Here is a 14,810-nt window from a genome sequence, read left to right as displayed (position 1 = left end):
GGAGAACTGAAAGTTATCCCAGTTAATAGGAGTTAATTTGCAATATTAAGCTGTGGGGTCATTGGCAGACCACCCAGGACAGGATAGTCTTGCTGGATGTTTTGTGATCCCTCTGTCTCTCGGTGGTTGTTTTACCTTTCCAACTACTTTATCAAATGGGTGAAGTTAACCGTGTAACACTGTGCCAAAACAAAGTGCAAGACAGCTCTTAGGTTTGAGATACTAGATCGTAGTAGGTTATTTGTGCACACAACTATATATACACGCGTTTCCTTGTTCAGACTCCTTGCTGAGACTCCATCCCATACTGATACAAACGTCTGATACTTCTTGATGGATGTGCCTGAGCCCTGGACTAACACAGCAGCCTTTGCCAGTCCCAAACCTACAGGTGTACCCAGCTCTGCTCAGTGGGGAGTACAAGATCTCAGGTAACTCTGACCACAGAAACCCAGGTCTTAGTCCTGGTCTTATCCCAGCCCCTTCACCAGTTCAAATCACATGTTAGTGGCATACCAGCTTCAGCTTTCTTTTATTTAATTTTTTAGCGGTACCTGATCGTAAGCTTTATGCATTGTTTAGACTCGTGCATCTTATCCAATTAAATATTTTCAGTCTTTTCAGTCATTAAACTTTTAGAAATGTTCTTATCAAAACATCTAATAAAAAGCAGTCAAAGCCTCTGTATAGCAAGCTTGTGCTGTCCCAGTCTGTCTTCCAGCTAAAATATTCTTTCCACTGCTGTATTTGAGGTAGGAGTGGATATCTGGAATTAAAATTAAGTGGAAATTAGGCAGACTGAGACTTAAAAGCAGAACAGTAGGCCATAACCTTAAAAAAGGCTCCTGAGCCATGCACTCATGCTCTGGTGAATCTCTTAGTAAAGTGTAAGCATTATACAGACCATCCATAACTACCCTTTATTTCAGCTGGGGTGTTCTGTGGTGCTCACGATTCCCTCAAGACAGTTTTTTCCCCCAAGAGAAATTACTTGTACCATGTTAAAGGTTATTCTTTCCTCCAGAAACCAAAGTTAGATCAAGGCAGAGTTAGAGGTATTATGGCCTATGTATACTGTGAATTAAGTCATTTTTTATTTTTTTCTTTGCCATTGTAGTGGGTTTACGTGGCAAGGTTTTGGTAGCAGGGAGCCATAGGGGTGGTTTCTGTGAGAAAGATCTAGAAGCCGCCCCATGTTTGGGAAGGGCCCCATTGTTTTCCAGATCCGAGCCAATAAGCGATGTTGTTTTGCGCCTCTGTGAGAGCATATTTAAGACAGGGAAAAAACGCTGCGCCACACAGCAGCCGGGAGAGTCAAGGGAGTGGGAGAACAGCCTTGCACCAAGGTCAGTGTAGAAGGAGGGGGAGAGGTGCTCCAGGCGCCGGAGCAGAAGTCCCCTGCGGCCTGTGGTGAGGACCATGGTGAAGCAGGATGTCCCCCTGCAGCCCATGGAGTACCACGGTGGAGCAGGGTTCCACGCTGCAGCCCGTGGAGGAGACCACGGTGGAGCAGGTGGCCCTGCACCGACGGAGGCTGCCGCCTGTGGAAGACCCCTGCCGGAGCAGATTCCGGGCCGGACCTGTAGCCCGTGGAGAGGAGCCCACGCAGGAGCAGGTGATCTGGCAGGAGCTGCTGCCCGTAGGGGAGCCAGGTTGGAGCAGTTTTCTCCTGAGGGATGGACCCCGTGGTACGGACCCATATCTGGAGCAGTTCTGGAAGAGCTGCTGCCTGTGGGAAGCCCACGCCGGATCAGTTCATCAAGGACTGCATCCCGTGGGTGGGACCCCACAGCACAGGGGACGAGAGTGACCGAGAAGGAGCGGCAGAGAAGAAGTGCTGTAGACTGACCATAACCCCCATTCCCCGTTCCCCTGCGCCGCTCGGGGGGAGGAGGTGGAAAAGGGTGGATGGGGGGGGAAGGTGCTTTTGTTTTTTTTTTTCCTTTGTTTTCTCACTTCTCTCGCTTGTTAGTTGTAGGCAATAAATCTTACTATCTCCTTATGCCGAGTCTGTTTTGCCCGTTACAATAATTATTGCGTGATTTTCTCGTCCTTATCTCAATCCTTGAGCCCTTTTCACATATTTTCTCCCCATTCCTCTTTGAGGAGGGGGAGTGAGAGAGCGGCTGTGGTGGAGCTCGGCTGCCCACTCAAGCGGAACCACGACAGCCATGTGGTTATAGATCATATTTCTAGTTATGGAAAAAAAAATCATTTATTTCACCCCCCATTTTTTTATTGCCATTTAATCTGCTTAAATCTCAGTGTGTGCAAGAGTTCTGATTTTAAAATTATGCAGTTGAAAACCTCTTGATATGTAGTGGAAAGGATATCAAATATTGGACAGTAGCCTTAGATATGACAAGATAATTAAATAATCAGGGTATTGGATAATATCTGCAGATGACAAAATATTTATTATGTACGGCAATCATGAGGACAGTTCTTTGTCAGTAAATGAAACTCTTCTGAAAATGATTTTCTCATTTTAGTGACAGCTGAAGACATTTCGTGACTTTATAAAGGAACGTGCTTGACATTTGTGCAGCAAAAGGTGCTGTTGGTGTATGAGAGAAGAGCACACAGGACTTGATCTCAGCCAACAAGGCAATCTAAGAAAATGAAACCGCCTTCTGCAGCAGCAGCTCTGATCCAGTCCCCCATAAACCTCCCCCAGGGCCGTGTATCCTCAGCACTCTCCTCCTTCAGTCCTCGGTCTTTGCCCTAATGCAGCCTCTCAGGCAGTCTGTACCCCAGCTTCTTTTCAAGCTGTTCTTCTTCTGGCTCGTTTCCTATTTGAAAATCCCCTCAGGAGGCAATTCTCCTGCCCGCCTCATTAGCGCACTGCTGGGTTCAGACTGCACCGTAAGTTCGGGGCCCTTTGGATGTCCCCCCCTGGGCGTGCTGGGCAGGCAGGTGAGCGGCGCATGAAGTGGAGGACATCCTTTATGTGAGGGGGCTGCACGCCTGTCAGCAGCTTGTCCTTAGGGCTGAATTTCTCAGGGTTTAGGAACTGATCTTCCAGGCAAGGGTTGGGTTTTTGCAATTTTCTATTTCCTGTTTTATCTTAATCTCTTTTGTATTGGAAACCTTAGGACTGCTTTTTGCTTTGGAGAAGGGAGTGTTATGGGGCGACTGGGTCCTTACGTTGCTGGTATTTCTCTGTGTTGTTTCCATTTGTGTGGCAATTTATTCATGGCTACTACTTTGCCTGCTGTTGTCCTCAGGGCTCTTGGTTTTGGGCACATCGGTGGCCATGTTACGTAGCAAAAAAGCAAAATCACATTAAATATTATCACAAAAGGAGAATTCTCTGTTTAGAAAGAAGATGGCGTTGTCTGCAGCCTCGCATCACGAGGAGGCCTCGCGTGACACATCGCAGTGCACACCCCAACCTTTGAGTTTATTTTAGAAGATATCTAAATTTAAAAGATTTACCATTTTCTGTCTGCCCAGCTTCTCAGCTGACTGTAATTCTGGTGTGTGGATTTTCGGTCACAAATCTCTTTTGATCCTCTTTGCAATATTCTAATGCCTCATGCTTGGTTAATCTCCTTGCTGTGCTGCAGGCCTGTGCCGTGTTTGCAGTGTCCTCCAGTGCTTTGAGGGGAATTTTCATTTCACAGACAGAAGCAAAAGGTAATGCTGCCCTTCCCCCCAGGCTCCTGGAAGTTTTTATTACTGCTGTTTCAGTTTTCCTTCATGATGAATGTGTAGGGCTGCTCTGGTGATTGAGCGCTTGGCTGCTACACGCACCACAGCAAGAGTCAACATTCGGAGAAGTTTCCTGAAAACAGGAAAATCCTTGTCGCTGCCGTGCCACCAAGATGAAGCCACTGTTTGCCATTCCCTGGGGAGCACAGTTTACTCCTCTGTTAGCGCAAAAAACAGGTAAGGGCTTGCCACCAATGACTCCTCACTGACTGAAATGGTCATCTTCCCTCCGTGGGAAGAAATTCCACTGTTAACGAAGCATTATCTGAAATGACAATTAATACTCAGAAGTATTTCTGTAACATTTCTTGGCTTCCTCTGAATTCCGGCACAGTTCCCGCCTGTGAAAAGCCCCAAGAGCATTCGGAAAGCATTAGTTTTTTTCAGTATAATTCTCTTTGAGTTTTAGAACAACCTGAGAGAATCCAGTATGGTGAAACTGCTTGGCATGAGTCACAAGATACTTGCAAAACAGTCTGAAATTTTCAGTAATTTGTTGTTTTCCTTTCTCTTGAAAGCATTTTTTCTCTTAGTTATGCTTCTGGAGCATATGGTGCATATAAAATGAGGTTCTACATTACAAAAGTATCTCAACCCACCAAGCACTTTTATCTGGCGTGACTAATAATCCAACTGTCAATGAATCCCTGACTTTCTCTTACAGATTTAATGTCCTATATGTAATAAGCTGCTTGGCGTCAACCTTTTGTCCTGAAGTCTTCTTCCTTAGGCCAGACTCCGGCCCTGCTTTTATCTCGTCATATATAAGCCATGTATTGTAACAGTGCTACAAAAGACAGAACCTAAACCAGACAGCTATGCTTTTCAGTTCTGAATATGCACTGTCTTACCAATGCTAGTGGTAAAACTGCTAAGCGATGGCAGAAGCTGGGAGATGGATAAAAATGATGGAGAATGGATGAGGTTTATTTCAATCAGGCATCAGGTTTCCGACTGGGAAGCAGAAGTAAGGAAAGCAATTTCAGGGCTTATATTACAGAAAACAGAGGACAAAAGCTTCCTCTTTCCCACTTAATGTTTTTTTTGAAACTTTGTCATCCCTGTTCCCCAAAAACCACCAACATATTTTCTTACTGTCGGCTTTTGAACAGTATTTCAATGAGACGTGATATGATATGATTTCTTCAAAATATTACAGGTTTTCTTAAACAACCAATACCCATTTTGTGAATTAAGTTTTGTTTTTTTTAAAGATTCCTAAGATTGTTCTAGACAGACTTCCCAGACTTTCTATTACTTTCTAGATTATCAGCTAACACCTGTGGAAGCAGAAGTACCTAACATCTATTACATTCAATTGACTAAAAAACTGTGCTGTATAGAAACATAATTTGGTTTATAACCCTTCTTCTGGTTTCTTCAGTTTTTATTGCTGACAATTGTTTTCTTCCATATTAGCACCTACATTTAATACCCACACCTTGTATCTCATTTGGTGAGGGCACACCACCTTTATAGTTTAACATACTGTCGCAATTAACTTCTTAGCATGTTAATAAGTATCTAGATAAGTATTGAAGTAAATAATGTTGTTTCTTCACAGAAAAGTTTGCAAACATGGTGATGTAAATCGTTCCAAATGTTTTAGCAGAGGTGTTCCTGCTGGTGACTGGATAAGATTATGAATCACTGCAGCTCAGCCCTGAGCCTCAAAGACACCGATGCCTATGTGGAAGTGTGAGTAACACCGAGCACATGCTTCAAGTTCTACTGCTGTCTGGGGTGTTTCACCCATTTTTTGGAAAAGAACAGGTCTTTCCCCAAGTATTTCACCACAGTCGCAGTGAAGACTGATGGTAAGTCAGCTATGCTCACGCAGTGCTGAGGATTCATTATAACGTACATGAAGCTCAGTGAACACACTGCTGCCTTGTGCTGTTCTTCTCATTTCAGCTATACCAGTATGCGCGTGTTAAGTAACAACAAAAAAGAAGCATCGAATTTGTAGCAGTGGGTTGTGTATTATGTTTTTAATGTTAGAGGTATCTTCATGCAGGAAAGTACAATTAGGGTTTACATTTATATTCATTATTCAAAGTTTAAAACTGTTGAACCATATTTGAGAGCAGGAGGATGGGACGTTCCAAAAATAATCCTGATCTAGAAATCAATGTTGTGCCCTAAGGTTTGGAGCAAGCGTGCAATTGCCACTGTGATGTACTTTTGGTAGTAACAGGGTTGAAAACTAGGGCAGCACATTTCTGTGGCCTGTGCTCAGGCTTGCTCCCATCACACTTGTTCCTACTTTTAATCAATGTGGTTGCAATACTTGAAAGTATTTTAAGAAATACTAGTTTTAAGGAAGGGCTTTGGTAAATCACAGTTGTATGCAGAACGTAAAAGCAATGCATAATATAAAAGAGACTCAGGAAAAAGAAAAATCTATAGCTGGAACATTTTTCCATCAACAAAGTTTTAATTAAAATAACCTCCTTTTAACTATGCACGCTACAGAGCATATTATTCCTCTCTCCAGCTCCCTGAAAGGAAGGGGTGGGGAGCTGGGGTCGGCCTCTGCTCACAGGTAACTGGTGACAGGACCAGAGGGAATGGCCTCAGGTTGTGCCAGGGGAGGGTCAGCTTGGGAATCAGGAGAAAATTCCCCTCGGAAAGAGCAGTCAGGCGTTGGGACGGGTTGCCCAGGGAGATGGTGGCATCACCATCCTGGGGGTGCTGAAGGAGGGGCTGGACGTGGTGCTTGGGGACATGGTTTGGTGGTGACAGTGGCGGTAGGGGGGTGGTTGGAGCAGGTCCTGGCGGTGTCTGCCAACCTCCATGACTCCCTGACACCAGGCGGGCTGTGGCGCTGAAGCAGCCCCGTTTCACATTTGGGTTTGGTTCTCGCCCCGTGTCCCCCACCTCAGCACAAGGCCATGCCAGCCGGAGCTGTGCCCCTTGCTGGTGCGCAGGAGGCTCTGGCTGACGAGAACTTCGCCATGGAGCCCTTCAGCACCCCACAGCCCCTCTCACACCCCCCCTCTGTGTCACCCCGCGGGGCCGGGGCTCTCCTCGGCGGCTCCCCGCGACCCTCAGGGCCGGGCGGGGGCCCGGGGACACCCGAGAGGGCCCCGGGGACACCGTGAGGCTGCCGGGGACGCTGAGGGGGCAGCGGCCGCTCGCAGCCCGCCCGTGTGAGGCGGAGCCGCCCCCGCCCCCGCTCCCGCCCGCCGCCGGCTGCAGGCGGGGCCCGGCGCCGCCCCGCGCCCGCAGGAGCAGCCCCGCTGCCGCCGGTACGTGTGGGGGGACCGGGGGGGGGACACGGGGCTGGGAGCCCCCGGCACGGCTCTGGGTGGGGTGGGTGAATGAGAAGGGGCCCCCACACCCCGGGCTGGAGGCTGAGCACGGGCAGGAGCGGGTTCCCGAGGTCCTGGCTGAGCCCAAGGCGGGCAGCCGGGGGTCTGGGCGCTGCCCCGGGGAGCCCCGCCGGGAGCTGCTGAGGGGATTTGGGGCTGGGTGCCTGGGGAGGTTCAGCTCTGCCTCCCCCCGAGGCGAGGCGTTCCTCTCTCATCTCTGTGCCTGGGTTCCTTCAGTCCTGGCTGCACTCCCTGCAGGTGGAGCTTCCGAGCAGCTCAGCATCCTCGGGTGCTTCACCCCTGTATTTTACAGCCTCCCTCCGAAGCTTTGCCTGACAAGGGAACTCCATTTGGTCCGGCTGTGTTGACTGAGAAAGCAAGTTGTGATGGATGCCAGACACCCCGTGCTTGTCTGTGTGCAGGGGGTGGTGAGTCCGTGACTCTCCCTTGCCCACGGTCTGTCAGAGCAGCCCTGATGAACGCCGGCTTGCTTGTGTCCTGGGGGGCACAGCCACCAGGCGCTGAAAAGCCAAGCACAGAGAGCATTGGAGATGTGTCCTCCACGCTCCGACAGCAGCAGTAGTACCGACGGTTACATGGGCTAAACAGGAGCAGGTCGTGTCAGGAGTTCTCAGCATCCTCCTCACCTCTTCTCTCCGGGCTGCTCTCCAAGCTGGAAGCAGCCCTGGCAGGCAGACCGCTGTGCTGAAGGCAGGAGGGAGGGTTTCAGGACAGGCTGAGCAGGGCACACTTCTACTTTGATGAAATGACAGAGCTACCAAGCACATGGTGCTCTCAGCCTCTCACAAGGCTGCTTCCTGGATGGAAACACACCTGACTGCTGAGAGCTGGACCTAGTGGCACGGCTGTTTCCTGAGGTTTTGCTATTTTGATGTACAGGTTCCTTGCTTCATCTTTAATGCTTGCTGCATCAACCATCTTCTTATTGAGAAGCCTTTGGAACCGAGCTAGCGGTCATGCCTGGCTCTGGAAGGGAAGAGTGAAAGAAAAGTGCTCCCTGGTCCTGTGCTGCTGCCCCAGTCAGCTACAGGCTGCCTTGGAAGCCTGCAGGAGTTAATCGCTTCTAGCCGGGGCGGGGGGAAGGCTTTAAAATTCCAGCGTGTGCTGCGAGATAGCCAGGAGACTTTCGCTGATGCGCTAATCCTGCCGGCACAGCGGTTGTTTGCCTCTCCGGCACGCAGCCCCTCCAATCTGCAGCTCTTATCTCGTGTCGGCAGCAAGCAACACCAGGGAGAGGGAACGGCGCTGTGAGGGATGAGGCGCTGTGCTTGCTCGTCATTGCCTGCGTTGTTTTGGTGTATTTGGGTATTTCGGTGATTGCCTGGGGGAGCTGAGTCTTGGCAATCGTCTTAAAATAGCATTTTAACTTTCTTCTCCTATGACTAGAAAGAGACTTCCTCATGGACGCGTGTCCGTGCCTCTGCTCTGTAGGATCTGCGGGAAGCTGGGTGTTAAGGAGAGGCACAACCATAAACCTGCTGGGCTGGCACATTTTGGGAGGCCCTGCCGGGGGCTGCTCTGCACGGGGGAGCCTCTGAACCCCACGGTGCTGGCGGGGCTGCCCTCGTGTTGGTGCTGTGTCCTCGTGCCTGGCACCCCACCTCGCCAGGGAGAGGGAAGGCAGCCTCAGGATGAGCTGGGCTCCTGCTCCTCTCCGCTACTGCAGGGAGGAGGCAGGCATTTCGTGTGGTAAGGCACAGCCCAGAGGTACCTGGGTGCCCCGAGTGCTGCTCGGTTTACCTCTGCTGTTAGCACCTTGGGTCACCTGTCAGCCAGCGTGGGTGGCTCTGATTGTCCCCGTGGTGTGCTTGTCTGGCGGGCTTCCCACGTCAGCCTGAGAAAAAAGAGTTTGTAATCTCAGTGGAAATACGGGGAAATTTTGTTCCCTTTGTGTTTAATTTTTCAGATTGTTTTTAGAATAAAAAATATATGCTACTTTTGAAAGGCTGAGAAATGCTGTTGGGGCTGGCTGCACATCCAGCTGGCACGCATAACCACTGGCCGGGTATTTCTGCCATGTGCATCTTGTGGGTAGTTTTGGAGGCCCCGCTGCTAGTTTCTGCTATTGACAGTGGGGAGGAGAACTTGTGCTGAACAGTTTCTAACATTCCTATCCCTATTCTGCAACATCAATATTATACATAAATTTCAAACTCCTCTCTCCATCAGCCCAGGAAACTGTGCTGCTGCTTTTTCATAGCCCAGGGAAGCAGGAGGCTTCAGTTTGGCTGGCTTTATTACGACCGAGTAATGCAATTCCCCTGGTAATGGCAGCACTGATTGTCCGACCGTTCTCCCTTTGTGCTTGGATGATGAACGGTCCAGGTCTCAGCATCTGTCTTGGAGACGGAGAAAATCACAGAGGACTTTTAAGCTCAGGCACAAGATGGGGCACTCCAGATGCTTGGCATCGTACCCGTCCTACAGCCCAGCCGGACCCACAACCCGCACTTGCAGGGGGCGGAGGGCTGGCACCCTGCGAGTGGGGCAGGAGCCCCTTGCCCCAGCAGTGGCCCCGCTGCACGCCCAGGGCAAGGAACTGGCCGTGCATCGCTGCAGCCTCTCGCTCGGTGTAATTTCTGAAGTGCTGCATCATCCTTTTGTGTTTGACAAAGTCAAACGCTGGGGGGGGAGCAGGCAAGCAGGGTTCTGCAAGGACAGCTCGTAGAGATTCATCTACCTTTGCGACGACGACACAGCTCTGACACCTTCCCACGTGCTAAGTTTTATTTCTCAATTCCCTTTGCAGAGTCCCAGCCGTGAAGCTGTCTGTGCTGCTCTGGGGACAAGGGGGATGATTTGTTAAAAGCAGACGCGTTGCTGGTAAGTAGCACGCTGAGCTCCCCTCATGGGCACTGGGGAAGAAGCTAAATGCCTCCGCGCTGCAAGGAGTTGCATTGGGACCTACAAGTTTGGGAGGTGAGGAGCCCGGTTCCCTTAGGGCAGAAATCACCCACTGCGTCCAACTGGGCAAGGCTATGCTGAGCTATCTTGAAAGTTTTGATTATTTTAATGCTAAAACATCTTTATTTATCTAAATAAAACTACAGTTATGCTATGAGTGTCTCCCATCCTGTTCCCCCCTCCTTCTGTATTTTGTATGGCATGATAGGAAACTGCAGGCATCTTTTCAATGTTGTTTTATTTCCTTCAGCAGTGATTAGAAATGGACTTAGCTTGGCAGGAAACACTTAAGAAGGCCGGCAAAGAGACTGCTTGGCCCTCTCATGCAAGGTGAGTTCAGCATGGTGCAGCTCCCTCAATATTTTCTGTCTTTGTGTTACCACTGTGCATGGATGTGTAGTAACAGGTGAAACAACACCTCAACCTGAAATTCCAGGGACATGTTTTCAGGACCCTTTTAGAAACAACACACAGCATGTATAGAATTGAAGTTAAATGAGGTGTTTAAAAGCTTATCGACTACACGTCCACCCAAACTGAGCGCAGCTAAGCACTTGCTGATTTAGCTTGTCTGAAAAATACATTTCACTTACTGTAAAATTGGTCTTTAAAAAGAGAATATCTGTTACGGCTTGTAATGCTGCTGCTTTAACTCCTGGTTAAGAGTGGAACAGAACAGGTGGCAGCACGCTAACTTCTGCCTTCAGCTGAGCACAGAAGCGTGTCCAGCGAGCAGCTACACCCAGAGGTTTTGGCCCGAGCCTTGAACCATCTACGCAGGGGTTCCTGAAACGCACCTGGCCACGGGTTAGAGCTTGGATGCTGACTCAGATTCTTATCTGACAGTGTTGCCTGGAGCAGTTAGCGAGTGAAGCATTGTGCCAGGAGTAAAATGAACTCTTGCCCCCCACCAAAATGTGAGTTTTGAGCAAAAAGGCATGTTAAACTCCGGGCCATAACTTAACACTCTGGAGACGAGTTAGGTGGGGAGGATTTAAACGGTGCTTTCTCCCCTGTGTGCAAGCAGCAGTTGTCAGAAAAACAGGAAAAGACTGAGGGCAACTTCACGTCCGACCATTTATGCACCAACAATTATTAACTCACGTAGAGCAGGCAAACTATAAATCACACCACACCGACTTGGTAAGGACTGCACTCTATAAATAATGAAACGAGCAGCAGTCTAGAATTGAAACTGGGGTCAATAACTTTGCATTAAGCCTAACTAGTAATCAATTTGAAGCAATTTAGTTGTCTTGCATGTCTTGCACTCCAGCAGTTTTCCAGCCCACCCTTTCTCTGCACAGGACAGTCACACCAACGTTTGAGTGAGCACAAATGAAAAGGCAGAGGTGAGAAGGTGGGAACAGAGGTCAATCCTCAAGAGGAAGATGCTGGCCTTTCTTTTTGCCTGTTTTAGGAGATGTCTGTCCTCCTTCTATCCTCATTACCTCCATCTTTCTGATAGATGCTAACTCATCTGTTGTCCCTTAAAAAGGGGGAAGGAAATCTCCAAGTTGTAGGAGCAAAATGTCTTAACACGATAAAATGCGAACTAAAACCGGTGAACTAAAACTCTTCTGAAAAGTGCCCAAAAATGATAACATAGAGAAGAACTTGGCTCCAACCTTGGATTAAAAAATCCAAATTCAGATGGTCGTTAGATAAAATGTCAAGATGAAACTGACAGAAATACCTGGGTATATCAACTGGGGCACAGAACGTCTGAACAGCATTCAAAGTACGGTAGGGGAAGCTGAGGTTTAAGTCTGTAATATTTGTAGTTCTGGCTGAGACTAAGGAGGTCAAGAGATCTAACCTGAAACTTCTGTCACCAGCAGTGTAGTGAGAAGGGCAGGCTGGGTACCACGTGTGAAGCTTGTGAATTACTTTGACTGTTAATACCTGAAAGCTGCAATCTTTATCCAGTGCTGTTGGTGATTCTGTACCATAGTAGATCATTTGAGATACGCATTTGTCCAGATAGGCAAGTGGAAATTGTTTTATTAATGTTTTATTAATGATAAATATTGAAATTAGATGTGTGCAAGAAAACACTATTAAAATGTTTTGAATTATTCAGAAGTCTGAATTGCATTCAGACATCTCCTTGGCCCCTGGTCTGTAAGCACTGTAAGTTTCATTAATACATGGAGTTGAAAAACAGCTATGAGCCTTGCTTTTTTTTTTTTTTTTTTTCTATAAACCTCCTCAGGGATATATATGGTTTCTTGTGCAGTGAAGAGAATCCTTCTTTTTGTTCATTTAATAGTAAGTTCTTAAAATAAAAATCTCCCCAGTAGTTTAGCTCTCCTCTGTGCTGAGTGAAACTACCAATGCTAGCCCAGGGTCTGGCGCGTGCTGCATCATGGCAGTATGGACAATAGAAAATTACAGAATTTTATCAGAATGATTTACAGATGGTTTTCTAAAATGCTGAGTTGTTCTGACACCGAGCAGATGATACAAAAATGTTTGTACCTACCTCGTGGCTTCAGGAGCCCTTCAGGGCTGAGTTCCTGCCAGGAATGCCACCCACCGCTTCCGAGCGCTGGGCTCCAGGTTCACCGACTCCTTCCTGAAGAGGCAGGGATGTGCTCAGGAGCTAGCAGGAGGAGGAGGGAAGCTGCCAGGAACCTGCCTCTCACCGGCCAGCGGCTGGGCTGGGGAAGCCCTGTCCCACCTGCGAGGACTGCCTGCCTGCCTGCAGACTGATTTCCTCTGCAAAGATGTGCCTGCGATCAGCTTACCGGCTTGGAGCCCCTGTTTCCCCCAGGAAATTAAACAAATAAACAAGGCTTCGCATCTTTGCCGTAATTATGTTTTCAAAGGCTGTTTACAAAAAATGTTTAACTTTGGCTGACCTTAGCACAACGTCATCGTGTGAAGCTGTAGGGAACAGTTGGTCTCTGTGCAGCACAGTCTTTATTTTGGCTGGCAGTCTCTTAACTCTGGGTCCGCTCATGCCAAGCACAGTCAGGCACAGCACAAATTCTGCTTTGCCTGCATAAAGTAGCCTGAGCACCAGCTCTGCAGCCTGGTAAACAGAAAACATGGAGCAGAACTGGGGAGAAAACAGCTCTGGGTCTTGATGAGTTTGACAACACGACCCTCTCACGTGTTGAGAAAGGGGAAAAAAGTAGAAACTTCTATTAGCAAGTTCTTGTGGAGCACATCTGGAGGTCAGGTGCCTTGCAGAGCGCTTGTTCTCGAAGCTGAGCAAGGCTCCCTGCATTTTAAGCAACCTTAAGTAATTTTAAGTAATCGTTAGGTGGTTGTTGCGTGATGCTTTTGTCGGTGGGGGGTGGGGGGTTTGTTTGTTGTCACTTTTTTGAACAGCATCGGTCTCTGGAGTTAAATGGGATTTGTTTACTGATCGAGGAAAATAGCACTGCGTAACCTGTTTGGAAGAAACTTCTTTTTCCCTCGGGCTTTGCATTTGTATTGCATATAGACCATTATATATGATTTACTCGTTCACACCACGTACTGGGAACTGCACTCAAGGGCAGCTTGAATTCAAGCCAGACTTTGCCTAATAATTGTAGTAGATGGATGTTAGATGGATGTTACTGATAAGCAAAATGTTTTACGCGTGCCATGCGCAGTTGGCTCTACGAGCTTCTGTAGCAAATCCAGCTCTCCTGTGAGCTCACTGAGAATGGCAAGCTGTGTATTTCATTTATATGAAACACTGTTTTGACAGATTTCTCCAGAAGTAAAGAAGCACTACGGGGGACGTTCTGTCCCTTTGGAAGAGCTGCGGCCGCTGGCGAGAAGCAGCAACGCCGTGCATCGACCGAGGAAACCATTTCCAGGTTACCCAAACATGCCGTTGAACTGAATTTTGCAGCTGCATCTTCAAATGTACCATGGGATGCATCAAATCCAAGGATGCCTTTCCGGGTTCAAACGCCATCCTGGTTGAAGGGCGCAGGGAAGGTAACGAGGCATGCACCGGGGAGAAATCATCGCTGATAGCAGTGATGGTGGACGAGAAGGGGCCGTCGAGCACCACAGTGCTGGACTATGCGCACCGCCTCTCCCACGAGATTCTCGATCAGGCGGTGAAGCAGTGGGCAGTGACGGAGAGCAAATACAGCGACATTCCCTTCATCGAGAGCGACGTGCCCTGAGCCTGCACGCACAGTGCTGTGCTGTCTGCTGAGCAGTTCCACCCGGTACGAGTACAAATGAAGTAAAATCAGCCCTGACTTGAGCACAGTGCCACTAGCTGAAGGCGTTTGCAAGGAAAGGCTGGAAAAAAAATGCTTTTTAATCTATATTGCTAAGAAATGACTTGGATTACACTAAAATCTGTTAATCGAGTGTTATTTGTTATCAGCCGTAAGTTGAGTGTAGTCTGTCTTCATGTTGAGTGTGATCTGAAATAAGTCTTAAAAAGAGGAGGAGGAAAATAAGGCAGCTGCCTTGCAACTGAACAAGCACTGCCACCGAGGCCCCAAAGATGCTTCAGAACAAAGCCTGGATTATTTTTATGTACTGCATAAAAAACCGTACGGCCTGTTGGTAGGTGGAAGTAAGGACTGTATGCTTGGCAAATCTGTTTGTGTTCTGCTGAAGTGAAATCAGGTTCTTCTATGTAGCAAAGGTAACTGCTGTCATGAGTTTTACTTCTGATTCTTTGACCAGAATAAGCCTGTAAACCGCGAAATAATGAAGGTGACAAGAAGCATTTTATGAAACCAAATAGTATTCAGGGAACCATATGGATTATGATACTTCTCAACTTCCATTCTGAATAGAACCAGTGAGAAACATTACAATATTGATAAACAGTGCATTATAATTAAGGTAACAGATGCTCTGGCTTCTGTACGTGCATGAAGTCTATTC

The 14,810-nt window shown here is 48.0% G+C and overlaps 1 protein-coding gene across 1 annotated transcript; it reads left to right on the top strand.

The window, feature by feature from the left end:
• Positions 1 to 6,944: 6,944 nt before the first annotated feature.
• On the top strand, positions 6,945 to 14,810 carry C6H2orf88 (chromosome 6 C2orf88 homolog). Its single transcript, XM_032189755.1, has 4 exons — positions 6,945 to 6,965; positions 9,799 to 9,872; positions 10,204 to 10,283; positions 13,660 to 14,810. Exon 4 carries the CDS (start codon positions 13,826 to 13,828, stop codon positions 14,087 to 14,089), a length of 264 nt encoding a protein of 87 aa, XP_032045646.1. The 5' UTR covers positions 6,945 to 6,965; positions 9,799 to 9,872; positions 10,204 to 10,283; positions 13,660 to 13,825; the 3' UTR covers positions 14,090 to 14,810.

The sequence above is a fragment of the Aythya fuligula genome, chromosome 6, assembly GCF_009819795.1.
Source record: "Aythya fuligula isolate bAytFul2 chromosome 6, bAytFul2.pri, whole genome shotgun sequence".
In the NCBI taxonomy this organism is placed as follows: Eukaryota; Metazoa; Chordata; class Aves; order Anseriformes; family Anatidae; genus Aythya; species Aythya fuligula.
This window is presented reverse-complemented; position numbering and strand designations above follow the sequence as displayed.

Coding starts and splice junctions, on each gene's coding strand:
- C6H2orf88 (XM_032189755.1), top strand. CDS start 13,826: ATGGGATGCATCAAATCCAAGGATGCCTTTCCGGGTTCAAACGCCATC.